We start from the raw sequence: 18,630 nt of genomic DNA, 5'->3' as shown, positions 1-18,630 counted from the left end.
GTCTTCCAGCAGCTGTTGCAGAGCAGAAATGGCAGAGGCCCAGGGACAAGTTACCTGTCTCGCTTCCCACATAGTGAGGTAGGGGGGTGGAGGGGGGAATAAGGAAAACCACCATTGGAATAAAAATGGCATTTAAGGATGAATCTTCTGCCTCGACAGAAGTAGTTACAGTGGGCTTTATAGCTGCTGATTGGCTTGGAGGTGCACTCTGGTCAGATTGTGTGGTCACCTCGTTAATATTAGAGTATCAGTCGTGGTTCAGTGGCTAGCACTCTCTCTCGCCTCGGAGTCAGAAAGCCGTAGGTTCAAGTCCCACATCAGAGAAGATCCACGAGGCTGATTCCTCGTGTCAAAGGATTGAGTTACCAGAATAGACGGTAAATCGGGGCTTGAAAGGAGGAGTCTAATTGAGGCTCTTCAAGAGCTACACAAGGTATTAAATGCCAGGGGTAAGGTTAATCAGAGCGCAGCTTCAGGGTTTGCCTGGATACTAGAATAAGGGGACGTCAGATAAAACTGGTGAAAGGAAAGTTGAGGACAGACATCTGGAGGAACTTCTTCAGCCAGAATGGTCTCCTGGGAGGTGTAGTGGAGGGAAAATCCTTAGTCTGATTAAAGAGATGGCCTTCCATCAGATGGCCTGATGGTCTGTCTCAGTGGAGGAGCTAAACCAAATAACCACCCCAATCTGGGATCTTGCTATTCCTTACTGTCTTTATTGCACTGCCGCAATCGGCTGCTCTCCACTCCTCTGTTTCTATGTCTCGTGAATGTCTACAAATCCCACAGTCTTCTGCAGAAAGTAAAGTAAATGAAAGTAAAAATCTGCAATCCATTTAATATCACAGACACACAGGGTCACACACGCATGCACACATCCCATCTTTTCCGGGAAGCCGGCCGTGACCTGGTCCAGTTCCACAGCAGGAGTTACGTGTATGTTATGGCCATTGCCTCCCCTGCGGATTTCACTCCGGCGTTAGTAACGTTTGACTCTCCCTCCAGGGGCACATGTTGCTGCTGTGGCTTTGATCGCCTACAAGAACATGGATTCCATCCTGAATGGAAGTGTTTTCAACCTCAGCACCGCCGGTGGGAAACCAAAGCCATTTCGATTGATCTCAAATGTAGTTTCAGCCGTGATAACTAACAGGGACAAGCATGGACTCGACCCGACAGTGAACTTCACTTTCAAGCACACAAAGGTTTGTAATGCGCTGTGCCAGTTTGTGTACAGTTTGTCACAGATTGGATCACGGATACCATCCCAGTCTCGCAATGATATTCATGCAGTGAAACAGCAGCTTTAGGTTTAAAGACTAACCTGGTATTTCTGTCCAGTGAGGCAACTTAGTGAAACAACGGGAAGACCACTGGACTGAGAATGAATCTGTTAATCTGCTGACTTCTTGTTACGTCACATAACAGTATGTGACATATGAATCAGTGGGTCGGCTGTGAGACAAAACAGCTCATTCATGATGCAGGGTTCATAAATAAATGGGAATTATTTATTTATTCTTTATGAAAATTCCCCCCCGTGTTTTATCCCCTCCTCTTTGAAGATTGTAACTCTTCATAGAATCATAGACATTTACAGCACAGAAGGAAGCCATTTGGCCCATCATGTCCGTGCCGGCCGACAAAGAGCTATCCAGCCTAATCCCACTTTCCAGCTCTCGGTCCGTAACTCTGTAGGTTACGGCACTTCAAGTGCACATCCAATCACTTTTTAAATGTGGTGAGGAGGTTTCTGCCTCTACCACCCTTTCAGGCAGTGAGTTCCAGACCCCCACCACCCTCCGGTTGAAAACATTTCTCCTCAAATCCCCTCTTAACCTCCTACCAATTACTTTATATCTATGCTCCCTGGTTGTTAACCACTCTGTTAAGGGAAATAGGTCCTTCCTTTCCACTCTATCTCGGCCCTTCATAATTTTATACACCTCAATAAGGTCTCCTCTCAGCCCTCCTCCATTCCAATAGAAACAATCCCAGCCTATCCAATCTTTCCTCATAGCTAAAATTCTCCAGTCCAGCCAACATCATCGTAAATCTCCTCAGTACCCTCTCGAGGCAATCACATCTTTCCTGTAATGTAGTGACCAGAACTGCATGCAGTACTCTAGCTGTGGCCTAACTAATGTTTTATACAGTTCTAGCGTAACCTCCCTGCTCTTGTATTCTAATCCTCGGGTAATAAAGGCAAGTATTCCGTATGCCTCCTTAACCACCTTATCTACCTGTCCTGATACCTTCAGGGATCTGTGGACATGCACTGCAAGGTCTCTTTGTTCATCTACACATCTCAGTATCCGACTATTTATTGTGTATAATCTTGCCTTGTTAGCCCTCCTCAAATGCATTATGTCACACTTCTCCAGATTGAATTCCATTTACCACTGTTCCACCCACATGGCCAGTGTATTGATATTTTCCTGCAGTCCGCAGCTTTCCTCTTTATTATCTGCCAATTTTTGTATCATCTGCAACCCAACTTTCAAATCTAAATCATTGATATATACCAAAAGCAAGGGACCTAGTACTGAGCCCTGTGAAACCCCACTAGAAACAGCCTTCCAGTCAGAAAAAAACCTGTCCACCATTATCCTTTGCTTCCTGCCTCTGAGCCAATATTGGATCCAACTTGCCACTTTGCCTTGGTTCCCATGGGTTTTTACTTTTGTGACCGGTCTGCCATGTGGGACCTTATCAAATGCCTTGCTAAAATCCATATACACTACATCAAACACATCGTCCTCATCAACCCTCATTGTTACCTCCTCAAAAAGTTAGTCAGACACGACCTTCCCTTAACAAATCCTTGCTGATTATTCCCTGTCTTTCCAACTGAAAATTTATCCTGTCCCTCAGAATTTTTCAAATAATATTCCCACCATCGAGGTTAGGCTGACTGGCCTGTAATTACTCGGTCTATCCCTTTCTCCCTTTTTAAACAACGGTACAACGTTAGCAGTCCTCCAGTCCTCCGGCACCACAACTGTAGCCAGAGAGGATTGGAAAATGATGGTCAGAGCCTCTGCTATTTCCTCTCTTGCTTCTCTTAATAGTCGAGGATACATTTCATCCAGGCCTGGGGATTTATCCTCTTTCAAGGATGCTAAACCTCTTAATACTTCCTCTCTCACTGTGTTTATTTCATCTATATTTCACAGTCCTCCTCCCTGAAAGCAGTGTCTGCATTGTTCCTCTCTTTGGTGAAAACAGACACAAAGTATTCATTAAGAACCATACCCACGTCTTCTGCTTCCACACACAGATCACTTTATGATTCCTAATAGGCCCTACTCTTTCTTTAGTTATCCTCTTGCTCTTAATGTATTTATAAAACATCTATGCGTTTTCCTTGATTTTACTTGCCAATAATGTTTCATGCCCCCTCTTTGCTGTCCTAATTTCCTTTATAATTTCACCCCTGCACTTTCTATACTCCTCTAGGGTTTCTGCAGTATTGAGGCCTCGATATCTGTCCTAAACTTCCCTTTTTTTCTTTATCCTACCTTGTATGTCCCTTGACATTCAGGGGGCTCTAGATTTGTTCGTCCCAGGGACCATGCTTGCCCTGAACCCTCACTATCTCTTCCTTGAATGCTTCCCACTGCTCTGATCTGATTCCAGTCCATTTTGGCTAAATCACATCTCAGCCTCGTAAAATTGGCTTATCCTCAATTGAGAACTCTTATTCCTGGTCTATCTTGCTTGGGTACAGCCTCCCATTCCTTCACTCCATCGTCTGTTCCTGCTGTGTGAAGGTAGACAGTGTCAGCAGGTTATTGGCTGGTGGAGAGCATTGCCGCTGACCTTTGACCTGCTCCTACCCATTGTTCACACACCACACTGAGGCTGGTTGTAGTTCACCAACTCCTGCCTGGGCTGAGATGGGCTAATTCAACACGGACCCGGAGTGGAGCCTGGGGCGTTGCCTTCTGTGTGGCTCAGTACCACACTGGGCCGATGCCTTTCCCCACTGAGCGGTGCACACACCATCTACTTGCCCGGTTACAGCTGGCTCGGTAACTGCGGATGGTAAAATGTAATCCCTGCTCTCCACAGGAAGCTATTCGTGATTGGACAATGCACTGCGTCCACTGGAATTATGCAGCTGGGAAAAGTTACTGGTCTCCCAGCGGGTGCACTGTGGGAGCTTCCAACGGAACGGAGACCCAGTGCCAATGCAATCACCTCTCCAGCCTCGCTCTGCTGATGACTTCTTTCAAACGTCAGGTACAAATGTTTATTCACTAATATTCTTCACGGTTAGTACTAAATTCATGGCAACGAAACACAGCAGCATTGATGGCTCATGTAGCCCCTGAATGGTGTAGTGAGGGTGAGGGACAACTGTCCGATGTTGTGCTACAATGAAAGTTCCTGGATTGTGGGATTTAGACTCATCTGGGTGATGGACCAAGGCCCACAGTGCAGGACAGTATCAGGGCTGGAAATAGTGGGAGAGAAGAGGGGATGAATCAATAAATAGTGATGGATGACACTAAGATTGGATTGTACAAGCCTGTAGGTTATAGGATGGAGCTGAAGACTGAAGGAGGTAGGGAGTTCCATAGTTTGTGAGTTCTTGAAGATGATGACTTAGAGTGGGCGATGTGCTGGAAAATCCTCCACAAAACTGAGAAGACACACCTATCAGAAAGGCCAAACTGGCTGGAGCTCATTTCTCTAGAAACAAGAAGGCTGAGGGGTGACTTAATTGAAGTCCTTAAAATTATGAAGATGTAGAGAAGATGTTTCCACTTGTGGTGGAGACCAAAACCAGGGACCATAAATATAAGATAATCACCAATGAATCCAATCGGGAATTCAGGAGAAACCTCTTTACCCAGAGAGTGGTGAGAATGTGAAACTCGCTGCCACAGGGAGTGGTTGAGGTGAATAATATCGGTGCATTTAAGGGGAGGCTGGATAAACAGATGAGGGAGACGGGAATCGAAGGATGTGCCAGTCAGGTTAGATGAAGAAGGGTGGGAGGCGGCTCATGTGGAGCATCAACACCAGCAAGGACCCGTTCGGCTGAATGTCTTGTTTCTGTGCTGTGCATTCTATGTCATTCTGTGATATGGGAACAGTATTCAAGCTTTGAACGGGGTCGGGATTTTTAGTGAATTTAAGGAAAAGTGATGCGCATGAAAGGAGATTGAAAGCTTCTCAAAGGCAGCTTTAGTGATGGAGAAGATGTGGGAGATCCAGTTAAGGATTAGACAGAAAGTGAGGCCTAGAACGTCTCCAGGTGACGCAGCAGTAAAGGGTAAGCGATGGACTTGCATATCATGTAACTATGTGCCATTCACAAGCATTGAACCATATCAGTGACCATACTTACTCCACCATCTACAAGGCTCAAGTCAGGAATGTGATGGTTTATTTCGGAACATAGGAACAGGAGGAGGCCATTCTGCCCCCGAGCCTGTTCCGCCATTCAATTAGATCATGGCTGATCTCTATCTTAACTCTGTTTACCCACCTTGGTTCTATAATATCCTTGCCTAACAAAAATCTATCTTAGTTTTGAATTTTGGCACCTTTGTCTTTCATATGAGGCATTATAAGCAAGGCTTTATTTGCCATCTCAGGTGGACTTAAAGGTGTTGGATTTTATATTGGATTAGGATTAATGCTCTCTCCTATGTCCCGGATTCTTGTCCTTTATTTAATTAACAAATTTCAGAGTCCATGAGATATTAATATAGCTAACAGATGTTTATTAGTGAAAGACAGTAGGCACCTGTAGGCCACCCATTGGGTAGTTCGAGCTTACCACTCCCCAGGCGGTTCTCAGTCTTGAGTCTCACCGAGGGTATGTTGCATTCCACAATCATACCGTTACTATACCGCACCTACTTTGGTCACAGGATATGGTGTAACCCTGAACCCCATGTGCTACTCCTTTGTTTAAGATTGACCTACTTTGGTTCTGTCCAATCCCCTTATCTCCAGCCCTCTGTATCATGTTTCCCTTACATTACTTTGCTGAGCATTTTTCAACACTTGTCCTTCAGGCCTTGGTCTGTGTGTCCATGACAGCACATTGACCCCGACTCTATCTTAGTCCAGTGATATATGTTCCACCTAAGCTAAGCATTCTACTTATCTATAATTACTTTTAGCAAGTAGTGCAGTTAGTTACAATTACCACCATTATTTTTCACGTCTACTCTTGTTCAAGTAGCCTGTTCAGTATATTTAACACAATCAGTCAGTCTCTCTGCACTCACTGTAGTTCCCTCACAATGCTCTTTACCTATGCCAGGCTGTTATCTGATTGTACCCTATCCTACACTCTGCCACTAGTTGAAGAACACCATCAAAAACAGATTATCTGATCATTTATCACAGTGCTGTCTGTGGGAGCTTGCAGTGCACAAATTGGCTGCCGCGTTTCCTATGTTACAACAGTGACTACTTCAGCAGTACCTCATTAGCTGAGGAACATTTTAGGATGTCCTGAAAGGCCCTATAAAAAAGCAAGTTCTTTCTTTCTCTAGGACGATCCCCTTGCTTTGACTGTAATTACATTCATTGGGATTCCCGTATCGCTGGTGTGTCTTGGAATCACCTTTGTGACGTTTGTCTCCTGCTCCAATTTAAAAAATGCCATAAATACCACCCACACGCAGCTGTGCGCGAGTCTCTTCCTGGCAGAGCTGCTGTTCATCGTGGGGATCAACAGGACCGAAAACCGGGTAAGGGACCTCTCCACAGTCAGCAACGCCCAAGATTGTGTGTGCATGTCTAAGCATATTTGTCTGTGTCTGTGTATACACGTGGTGTGCCTGTGTGTGTCCATGTACACGTATGTTAGAAACATAGACATAGAAAATAGGTGCAGGAATAGGCCATTCGGCCCTTCTAGCCTGCACCGCCATTCAATGAGTTCATGGCTGAACATGCAACTTCAGTACCCCATTCCTGCTTTCTCACCATACCCCTTGATTCCCCGAGTAGTAAGGACTTCATCTAACTCCTTTTTGAATATATTTAGTGAATTGGCCTCAACAACTTTCTGTGGTAGAGAATTCCACAGTTTCACCACTCTCTGGGTGAAGAAATTCCTCCTCATCTCGGTCCTAAATGGCTTCCCCCTTATCCTTAGACTGTGTCCCCTGGTTCTGGACTTCCCCAACATTGGGAACATTCTTCCTGCATCTAACCTGTCTAACCCCGTCAGAATTTTAAACGTTTCTATGAGGTCCCCTCTCATTCTTCTGAACTCCAATGAATACAAGCCCAGTTGATCCAGTCTTTCTTGATAGGTCAGTCCCGCCATCCCGGGAATCAGTCTGGTGACCCTTCGCTGCACTCCCTCAATAGTAAGAATGTCCTTCCTCAGGTTAGGAGACCAAAACTGTACACAATACTCCAGGTGTGGCCTCACCAAGGCTCTGTACAATTGTAGCAACACCTCCCTGCCCTTGTACTCAAATCCCCTCGCTATGAAGGCCAACATGCCATTTGCTTTCTTAACCGCCTGCTGTACCTGCATGCCAACCTTCAATGACTGATGTACCATGACACCCAGGTCTCTTTGCACCTGCCCTTTTCCTAATCTGTCACCATTGAGATAATAGTCTGTCTCTCTGTTTTTACCACCAAAGTGGATAACCTCACATTTATCCACATTATACTTCATCTGCCATGCATTTGCCCACTCACCTAACCTATCCAAGTCGCTCTGCAGCCTCATAGAATCCTCCTTGCAGCTCACACTGCCACCCAACTTAGTGTCATCCGCAAATTTGGAGACACTACATTTAATCCCCTCATCTAAATCATTAATGTACAGTGTAAACAGCTGGGGCCCCAGCACAGAACCTTGCGGTACTCCACTAGTCACTGCCTGCCATTCTGAAAAGTCCCCATTTACTCCTACTCTTTGCTTCCTGTCTGACAACCAGTTCTCAATCCATGTCAGCACACTACCCCCAATCCCATGTGCTTTAACTTTGCCAATTAATCTCTTGTGTGGGACCTTGTCGAAAGCCTTCTGAAAGTCCAAATATACCACATCAACTGGTTCTCCCTTGTCCACTCTACTGGAAACATCCTCAAAAAATTCCAGAAGATTTGTCAAGCATGATTTCCCTTTCACAAATCCATGCTGACTTGGACCTATCATATTACCTCTTTCCAAATGCAGTGCGATGACATCCTTAATAATTGATTAATCATTTTACCCACTACCGATGTCAGGCTGACCGGTCTGTAATTCCCTGTTTTCTCTCTCCCTCCTTTTTTAAAAAGTGGGGTTACATTGGCTACCCTCCACTCCATAGGAACTGATCCAGAGTCAATGGAATGTTGGAAAATGACTGTCAATGCATCCACTATTTCCAAGGCCACCTCCTTAAGTACTCTGGGATGCAGTCCATCAGGCCCTGGGGATTTATCGGCCTTCAATCCCATCAATTTCCCCAACACAATTTCCCGACTAATAAGGATTTTCCTCAGTTCCTCCTCCTTACTAGACCCTCCGACCCCTTTTATATCCGGAAGGTTGTTTGTGTCCTCCTCAGTGAATACCGAACCAAAGTACTTGTTCAATTGGTCCGCCATTTCTTTGTTCCCCGTTATGACTTCCCCTGATTCTGACTGCAGGGGACCTACGTTTGTCTTTACTAACCTTTTTCTCTTTACATATCTATAGAAACTTTTGCAATCCGTCTTAATGTTCCCTGCAAGCTTCTTCTCGTACTCCATTTTCCCTGCCCTAATCAAACCCTTTGTCCTCCTCTGCTAAATTTCTCCCAGTCCCCGGGTTCTCTGCTATTTCTGGCCAATTTGTATGCCACTTCCTTGGCTTTAATGCTATCCCTGATTTCCCTTGATAGCCACGGTTGAGCCACCTTCCCTTTTTTATTTTTACGCCAGACAGGAATGTACAATTGTTGTAGTTCATCCATGCTGTCTCTAAATGTCTGCCATTGCCCATCCACAGTCAACCCCTTCAGTATCATTCGCCAATCTATCCTAGCCAATTCACGCCTCATACCTTCAAAGTTACCCTTCTTTAAGTTCTGGACCATGGTCTCTGAATTAACTGTTTCATTCTCCATCCTAATGCAGAATTCCACCATATTATGGTCACTCTTCCCCAAGGGGCCTCGCACAACGAGATTGCTAATTAATCCTCTCTCATTACACAACACCCAGTCTAAGATGGCCTCCCCCCTAGTTGGTTCCTCGACATATTGGTCTAAAAAACCATCCCTTATGCACTCCAGGAAATCCAGTTTGGTTAACCCAATCTATGTGCATATTAAAGTCACCCATTATAACTGCTGCACCTTTATTGCACGCACCCCTAATTTCATGTTTGATGCCCTCCCCAACATCACTACTACTGTTTGGAGGTCTGTACACAACTCCCACTAACGTTTTTTGTCCTTTGGTATTCTGCAGCTCTACCCATATAGATTCCACATCATCCAAGCTAATGTCTTTCCGAACTATTGCCTTAATTTGCTCCTTAACCAGCAATGCTACCCCACCTCCTTTTCCTTTTATTCTATCTTTCCTGAATGTTGAATACCCCTGGATGTTGAGTTCCCAGCCCTGATCATCCTGGAGCCACGTCTCCGTAATCCCAATCACATCATATTTGTTATCATCTATTTGCACAGTTAATTCATCCACTTTATTGCGGATACTCCTTGCATTAAGACACAAAGCCTTCAGGCTTGTTCTTTTAACACCCTTTGTCCTTTTAGAATTTTGCTGTACAGTGGCCCTTTTTGTTCTTTGCCTTGGGTTTCTCTGCCATCCACTTTTCCTCATCTCCTTTCTGTCTTTTGCTTTTGCCTCCTTTTTGTTTCCCTCTGTCTCCCTGCATTGGTTCCCATCCCCCTGCCATATCAGTTTAAATCCTCCCCAACAGCACTAGCAAACACTCCCCCTAGGACATTGGTTCCGGTCCTGCCCAGGTGCAGACCGTCCGGTTTGTACTGGTCCCACCTCCCCCAGAACCGGTTCCAATGCCCCAGGAATTTGAATCCCTCCCTGTTGCACCACTGCTCAAGCCACATATTCATCTGCGCTATCCTGCGATTCCTACCCTGACTATCACGTGGCACTGGTAGCAATCCCGAGATTACTACTTTTGAGGTCCTACTTTTTAATTTAGCTCCTAGCTCCTTAAATTCGTTTCGTAGGACCTCATCCCTTTTTTTACCTATGTCGTTGGTACCAATGTGCACCACGACAACTGGCTGTTCTCCCTCCCTTTTTAGAATGTCCTGCACCCGCTCCGAGACATCCTTGACCCTTGCACCAGGGAGGCAACATACCATCCTGGAGTCTCGGTTGCGGCCGCAGAAACGCCTATCTATTCCCCTCACCATTGAATCCCCAATCACTATTGCTCTCCCACTCTTTTTCCTGCCCTCCTGTGCAGCAGAGCCAGCCACGGTGCCATGAACTTGGCTGCTGCTGCCCTCCCCTGATGAGTCATCCCCCTCAACAGTACCCAAAGCAGTGTATCTGTTTTGCAGGGGGTTGACCACAGGGGACTCCTGCACTACCTTCCTTGCACTGCTCTTCCTGTTGGTCTTCCATTTCCTATCTGGCTGTGGACCCTTTCCCTGCGGTACGACCAACTCGCTACACGTGATACTCACGTCATTCTCAGCATCGTGGATGCTCCAGAGTGAATCCACCCTCAGCTCCAACTCCGCAACGCGGTCTGTCAGGAGCTGGAGGCGGATACACTTCCCGCACATGTAATCGTCAGGGACACCGGAAGTGTCCCTGAGTTCCCACATGGTACAGGAGGAGCATAACACCCGACCGAGCTCTCCTGCCATGACTTAACCCTTATATACACTTAAATTGGCAACAACAATGTTAAAAGTTACTCACTGATATAGAAGAGAAAAAAGAAAAACTACTCACCAATCACCAGCCAATCACTTACCCTCTTGGCTGTGACGTCACCTTTTGATTTCTTTCTACTTCTTTTTTGCCTTCTCCCTGTAGCTGCACAAGTCACGCCTTTTATAGGCCTCTCCACGCACCTCCTCGACGCTGCTCCCGATGTTTGAGCGTACATGTTTCTGGATCCATGTGCATCAACACCTTTCTTTGGTGTAACCCTCACCTCCTTCGCTCCACCATTGGCGTCCGTGCTTTCAGCTGCCTAATCCCTGTAGGCAGATTTAATTGCGCCCATTCACTCAGATCCAACTGGCATAAATGGTGATGACAAGGATACTCGTTCAGTAACCCAGAACAATTTTATTAAACACGCAGCATGCACTAAACAAACTTAGACAGTAATAAAAACCAAAAAACGTTGGAAACACTCAGCGGGTCAGGCAGCATCTGTGGAGAGAGAAACAGAGTTAACGTTTCAGGTTGATGACTCTTTGTCAGGACTGGCAACAGTTCGAAATGTAACAAATTCTTAAGGAGGTGCTGGGGCCCTGAAAGATGGGGGAACGGCGGAAAGAACAAAAGGGAAGGTCTGTGATAGGGTGGAAGGCAGGAGAGATTCGGGAGACAAAAGGGATGATGGGTCGAATTGAGATGGTAATGGCACAAGTCAGGAAACAAAAGATGCATCTAGAGAGGGTGTGTCTTCGGCACTGGAGGATCCCCTTTGCCTTGCCACCTCCTCGGGGCCGGGCAGTCTCTCCTCCAGTGTCCCGTCTTCCCACACCCGAAACACGTTCCAGCCTTCCCTGTGCTAACCCCTTCCTGACACCATTCCTTTTTACCAGCCTCACTGGCCTTTACTTCGGGTACCCTGCCCTTACCTGGTTTGACCTCCTCCTCTGAGCCGCTTTTAAAAGCCAGGCTCATGTGACAGAGCACTCCGGCCTCCGTATTCGCAAGGTCCTTGGGGTCAAACCAGGCCTCCGCTATTACCCATATTCGTGGCAAACTGTTTGTCACGCGGGTCCTGAGCCAATGGTTTCTCGGCCGCTCCCCCCCCCCTCCTTAAACTGTGTTCTGTCGAGCACCCCACCTGTGGCCTTATCGTAGATGGGCCAGAGCCTGTCCTTGAATGCCTGAGATGCTTCCCCTGCCAGTTGCAATGTCCTCTCTACTCTACAGAACGGACTACCCTGGGTGTGACCCATGGCTCTCAGGGTTTCCTCCTTTAAGCCAGCCGTGGTCCCCTGTCCCCGTTTGGTCTCAGCGGACAGGGCCTGATACAGTTTCCCAGCCAGGGGTAACAGCAACAGTGTGTGAGCCTCAGCCTCATTACACCCGTTAATCCCCCCAATCTGGTCCACCTCGCTGAAGTGAACTGAGGGTCCCCTTCTTTCTTTAACTTGGGCCCCCGAGATCATATTCTGCAGCTGCAGGGTGGTGAACGGAAGCACAAAATCGCTTTGCAGCGCGCCCTGACCCTCGCCGTCTACGGGCAGGCCGAACTTCTGCTGCCGTATGGGCCACATCGGTCCGTTTGGTGCTTCAGGCGGTGGTTGGAATTCCCTACCCTGCCCCCAATCCTCGCTATCTTCTCCTTTCTCTTCCCAGTCCACCCGAGCTTCCCCCCCGGGGCCATCAAGCAAACCATGCCTTTGGCTTTGGCTAGAGCTTGAGTCAAGCTTTGGATTTTTTCTTGGCAGGGCCCGTGATTTCCACTGCTAGCTACCCTGTAAGCTGTCTTAATGTCTCTCAGTTGCCCCTCCAGCCCGTCAACTTTACCCATTCAGCGGGCATTCTCCTCCTTTACAGCCTGCTCGTTGAGCTTGGCCTCGGTGACCTGGCATTGCAAGTACTCTCCGGTGTTACGGGAGGTTTCCTCCTGAGTGCACCTTTCCTGCCTCTCCCCGTGTAACTCATCCACTAATCTGTTCCCCACTGTAGCCCTTGCGGCTGACTGCTGCTCTGACTCTAGGAGCTCTGCCTTAAGCTTACCAACCTGCTCCCTGAGCAGCTGGACTTGCTTCTGCAAACACAGGAGCCAAATGGCCTTTACTTTGGCCTTTTTGTGCACCTTACCCCTTGTCCACTCTGCAGCTTTGTCCTCTGGACTCTCAGCCCGCAACAGGTCTAACACCCACTGCTGTGTTACATTAAATTTACCGAATACGTACGAGGAAATCCTATCCCCCATTGTCGATCTCTTGACCTTGAGATCTTCCATGACTATCTGTTCACTCGTACCAGAGTCCTGCCGCGGTCACCAGATTCTGTAAGTGGTTTTGCCCTTGGTGGTTTCGAATCACCCCTCTTACAATAGTTCTAGACTCCGGAATTATAGTTGTGAACAGTAATACAGTCATAGACAGATCTTTTCGGTTTCAACCGTCGCAATGCTTTTATTCAAGTGAAAACACACCTGCTCCCAGTAAAAACACACCCTGGTAGTGTAATGCAAACAAACACAGTGCAACACACAGTCTGGCCCGTCTAAACAGGCCCCTAAAGTGAAGTATCCATGTCTAAAACACCCCTACTAGGGATTCAAAATTGCACCGAATCTGTCCAACAGAATGTGCGTACGCTTATGATCCTTGCAAAAACCTCCCCACTAAAACCCCTAAGGCTTGGTTGGGACACACAACACCCTTTCGCACTATGCGGTGGTCTTAAAGATGCGTGGACTGGGATAAATGCTCACCAATTACCCCTCTGGCTTACTCGCTGCTTCTCCCGATGAGGCTTATCTTCTGGGTCCGTACCAAACTGTGATATTCAAGTCCAGTCTCAAGGTCAGCCTCCCAGTCAAAGTAGCAAAGCTCTCTTTGCTCGTAGACGGTGGTTTCTTCTCTCCGTCCCAGATGGAGTGCTCGGTCTTTGTGTGTTTCAAGCGCGTGTAAAAGAGAGGGGAGAGAGAGAAATGACTGCCGACTGCCTTCTCTTATACCTGTAAGACTGCTTCTTTTCGTGCCAAAAGTCCAACTGACTTTTCCCTGAGGCAGTCCAACTGAAAAGCAAAAACAAGTCTTTACCTGCCCTTTTGTCCAATTGATCTGTCTCATGATGTGTAGCTCTCCTTTGTCTTTCGATGGCCTGAAACCCCGGCCATTTTACTTAATGTCTCACTGATGGGTTCCCATTCCATGACAAAAAGTGCCTAATTAACCATGATGTTCCTGCTTTCAGCCATTCTCATTCCCCTCAGCTGATGTGTATTCAAGTTACACATGTTTGGACCTGCCCCAGGTCAGTGCTGTCTGCTCTCTGCAGTAACAGAAAATGTGTCCAAGTAATGTTCAACAAGTCCAAAAAGTTTGTTTTCGCCGAATCTTACAGCCCCCTGGTTATTGACCCCTCTGCTAAGGGAAATAGGTACTTTCTATCCACTCTATCTAGGCCCCTCATAATTTTATACATCTCAATTAAATCTAACCTCTGCCTCCTCTGTTCCAGGGGAAACAACCCCAGCCTATCCAATCTTTCCTCACAGCTAAAGTTTTCTAGTCTGGGCAACATCTTTGTAAATGTCCTCTGCATCCTTTGTAATGCGATCATATCCTTCCTGTAATATGGTGGCCAGAACTGCACGCAGTGCTCCAGCTGTGGCCGAACAAATGTTGTACAGGTTGGACCTTTCCTGTCCAGAAATATCTGTGGTTCGGCATGAGTTGGGCCTGAGGGAGAGGAGGGTTTAGAAATAAAAAAGAGCACCGAGAACATTGGGTCGGTGGCTCAAGATAGCACCTCAGTTGTCCTGCCGGTGATCAGAAAGCATTCTGTTCTCTTGCAAAAACAATGTTGCAAAGCATTTCTGCAAACTCAGCAGTTTCACAACCAGATCTAACTTATCTTGTCACACCACAAGACTGGCCTTGTTATTGTGCAAAAAAGGCATGCAAAAACAGTTAGCGTTCATAACAGCCTTTAACCATTTACAACCCTAAGCTCTGGAATTCCCTCTACACCTCCCCATCTCTCTCTCTTCTTTAAAACCCACCTCTTTGATCAAGCTTTTGGTCACCTGTCCGAATGTCTCCATCTTCGGCTCAGTGTACATTTTTTGGTTGTTGCCTGATAACACCCCTGTGAAGCACCTTGGGGACTTTATAATTTCGTTAAAAGCGCTATATAAATGCAAATTGCTGTTGTCTGTGCATGTATGTGGATTTGACAGTTTCTCTGTGTGACAAGCTGTGTGTGTGTGGCTGTGTGTGTGTGACTGTGTGTCTGTGTCTCTGTGTGTGTGTGTGACTGTGTATGTGTGTGTGTCTACGTATCTGCCCATTTGTGTCATCTGTTTGCTTGTGTGTGGTGTGTCTGTCTGTTCATGGGTGGGAGTGTATGTGTTTTTTCTGCGTGTGTCGGCATGTTTTATTTAATTCACTCTTGGGGCGTGGGCATCGCTAGCCACACCAGCGTTTATTGCCCGTTTCTAGGTGGTCTTGAGAAGGTGGTGGTGGGCCGCCTTCTTGAACCGCTGTTGGGAAGTTCCAGGATTTTGACCCAGCGTTGACGAAGGAACGGCGATATATGTCCAAATCGAGGTGGTGCGTGACTTGGAGGGTAAAATGGAGGGGTTGGTGTTCCCACGCACCTGCTATCCTTGTGCTTCTAGGTGGTGGGTTTGGGAGGTGCTGAAAAGAAGCCTTGGCGAGTTGCTGCAGTGCATCCTGTAGATGGTACACACTGCAGCCACGGTGCGCCGGTGGTGGAGGGAGTGAATGTTGAAGGTGTTGGATGGGGTGCCGATCAAACGGGCTGCTTTGTCTTGAATGGATGTGTGTAAATGTGACTGGGCTTTTGTTCCTATTCGTTGATCCCGCCTGTTTAATGAATAGATTGTATTCGTACAGTTCTGGTCGCCATATTCTAAAAAGGATATAGAGGCACCGGAAACGGTGCAGAGAAGCTTTACAAGGATGATACCAGAAATGGGAGGGTATACTTATCAGGAAAGGGTGAACAGGCTGGGTCTCTTTTCTCTTGACAAAAGAAGGCTGAGGGGTTACGTAATAGAGGTCTTTAAAATTATGAAAGGTTTGATAGAGTGGATACAGAGAGAATGTTTCCACTTGTGGGGAAGAGGATAACTAGAGGCCATCAATATAAGATAGTCATCATGAGATCTAATCGGGAATTCAGAAGAAACTTCTTTACCCAGAGAGTGGTGAGAATGTGGAACTCGCTGCCACAGGGAGTGGTTGAAGTGAATAGTATCGATGCATTTAAGGGGAGGCTGGACAAGTGTATGAGGGAGAAGGGAATAGAGGGTTATGCTGATAGATTTAGATGAGGAAAGACGGGAGGAGGCTCGAGTGGAGCATAAACGCCGGCATGGACTGGTTGGGCCAAATGGCCTGTTTCTGTGCCGTATATCCCATGTACTCCTGTGTACCTCCTCTCGCCAGCAGTCAATCCCCAGGGTCAGTGAACAGGTCCCCTCGCTGATCAAGCCAAGCTCCCCACTGTGCATCAACAGTGAGGGGGTTCCCGCTCTCAGTCTTTATGTTCATGGTGTTTGCAGCTTGTTTTAGCCGTTTGTTCAGTTGCCCCCAAAGCTGGGATTTTTGGGGGTTTTGAGTTTTCATTAAAAAAATGTAAAACAGAAGGGCCCGGGATTGTCTTGTCCGTTCCACCATAACTGCAGCAAGAATCCAGTGGAACGCTTTGGGAAAAGACACGGACACGATTGCGTTGGGTCCCCAGCCTTTCCGGGATTTCCCGGTTTGGCCTTTTACCTCCACCCGCCCCTCACAGTGCCGGAGACGCCAAGAGGGCGAGGAGCAGGCTGGGGAGGTCACTGCACTGGGAATGCCCACTTAACCGGGCTCCGAGGGGACCCAGTGTCGGACTGGAGGCTGGTAAACCAAGTGGCCTGAGGTGACCCAGGTTCTAGGCTGGGGCAAGTGGGCCCCACCAGAGGGATTCAGGCCCAACAAACCAGCCTGGACCCATGGAGCACAGGCTCATTTATTCTTTTAAATCGGATTACCCGCTGACCCCCATCCAAATGGTGCGCCCTCCCATTGACCTCCACGAACTTTGGCAAGGTCAGTGTTGGAGGGTGTCGATGGGCACGATATAGGTGTTAGCTCTGAGACTGCACCACAACAACAACAACTTTATTTATATAGCGCCTTTAACATAATAACGTCCCAAGCCGTTTCACAGGAATGTTATCAACAACAAAAAAATTCGACACCGAGCCACATAACAACGAAAACTTGTATTTATATAGCGCCCTTACCATAGTTAACCGGGAACTAATGTAGGTCAGTGTTATATGACAAAACAACAGATTTGACACCGAGCCTGTTATGTATGTAAACCTGTAATTACCATGTCTAACCACCAGAGGGCTTATCCCCTGGAGTCACAAGGGATCCCATAATCCCTTGGGAGCACCTGTATATAAGGAGGCCTCACAGGCTGGAGAGGCAATCTGAGATCTGCAATAAAGAACTACGGTCACACTTACTTTGAGCTTGCAGTATCTAGTCTGACTCTTTATCCAAGACATAACAACTGGCGACGAGATACAGATAACGAATCCCAACACAACAATGCAGAGAACTGTGGGCATCCTGGAGAAATTTTCGGAGGGAGATGATTGGGAAACTGTGGAGCGACTTGACCAATACTTTGTGGCCAACGAGCTGGAAGGAGAGGCGAACGCTGCCAAGTGAAGGGCGATCCTCCTCACCGTTTGCGGGGCACCAACGTATGGCCTCATGAAAAACCTGCTCGCTCCAGTGAAACCCACAGACAAGTTATAGGATGAGTTGTGCACACTATTCCGGGAGCACCTAAACCCGAAGGAAAGCGTTCTGATGGCAAGGTATCGGTTCTACATGTACAAGAGGTCTGAAGGCCAGGAAATGGTGAGCTACGTCACCGAGCTAAGGCGCCTTGCAGGATATTGCGAATTTAAAGGACACTTGGAGCATATGCTCAGGGACTTCTTTGTACTTGGCATTGGCCATGAAGTAATACTTCGCAAACTTTTGTCTGTAGAGACCCCAACCTTGAGTAAAGCCATAGCGATAGCCCAGGCGTTTATCTCCACCAGTGACAATACCAAACAAATTTCCCAGCACACTAGTCTGCTGCAAGTACTGTGAACAAAGTAACGTTGTTTTCGAATCAAAATGTGTATGGTAGGACTTACACTCCTGTAGCTGCACGTCTGCAGATGACTCAGAGTCTGCCATCAAGGTGGTGAATACAAGGCAATTAGCACCTTGTTGGCGCTGTGGGGATGATCATCGATTTCATTCATGCCGCTTCAAAGGATACATGTGCAAGGGCTGTAGAACAATGGGACACCTCCAACGCACATGCCAGCAAGCTGCAATCCCTGCTAATCCTGCAAACCACCATGTAGCAGAAGAGGACAGATCCACGGTGAATCATGACGAACCAGAGCCTCAGACCGAGGAGGCAGAGGTATATGCGGTGCATGCATTTATCATAAAGTGTGCCCCGATAATGCTGAAGGTTGAATTAAATGGACTCCCGGTGTCCATGGAGCTGGACACGGGCGCAAGCCAGTCCATAATGAGTAAAAAGACTTTCAATAAGTTGTGGTGCAACAAGGCTTCAAGGCCACTGCTGACTCCCATTCGTACCAAACTCAGAACGTACACAAAGGAACTAATTCCTGTAATTGACAGTGCTGTCCTAAAGGTCTCCTATGATGGAGCGGTGCACGATTTACCACTCTGG

General features: G+C 47.2%; 1 protein-coding gene across 1 annotated transcript in view; it reads left to right on the top strand.

Moving 5' to 3' along the window:
- LOC139237978 (adhesion G protein-coupled receptor E2-like) overlaps nt 1–18,630 on the top strand; it is a 92,363-nt gene that overhangs the window by 52,503 nt on the left and 21,230 nt on the right. The window contains exons 10-12 of the mRNA XM_070867341.1: nt 1,006–1,205; nt 4,075–4,245; nt 6,522–6,719. Coding sequence (XP_070723442.1) covers nt 1,006–1,205; nt 4,075–4,245; nt 6,522–6,719 — 569 coding nt within the window. The remainder of the gene's footprint in view (nt 1–1,005; nt 1,206–4,074; nt 4,246–6,521; nt 6,720–18,630) is intronic.

The sequence above is a fragment of the Pristiophorus japonicus genome, chromosome 24 (genome assembly GCF_044704955.1).
Source record: "Pristiophorus japonicus isolate sPriJap1 chromosome 24, sPriJap1.hap1, whole genome shotgun sequence".
Taxonomy (NCBI): domain Eukaryota; kingdom Metazoa; phylum Chordata; class Chondrichthyes; family Pristiophoridae; genus Pristiophorus; species Pristiophorus japonicus.
Note: the sequence above shows the minus strand (reverse complement) of the source record. Positions and strands in the feature narration are given on the sequence as shown.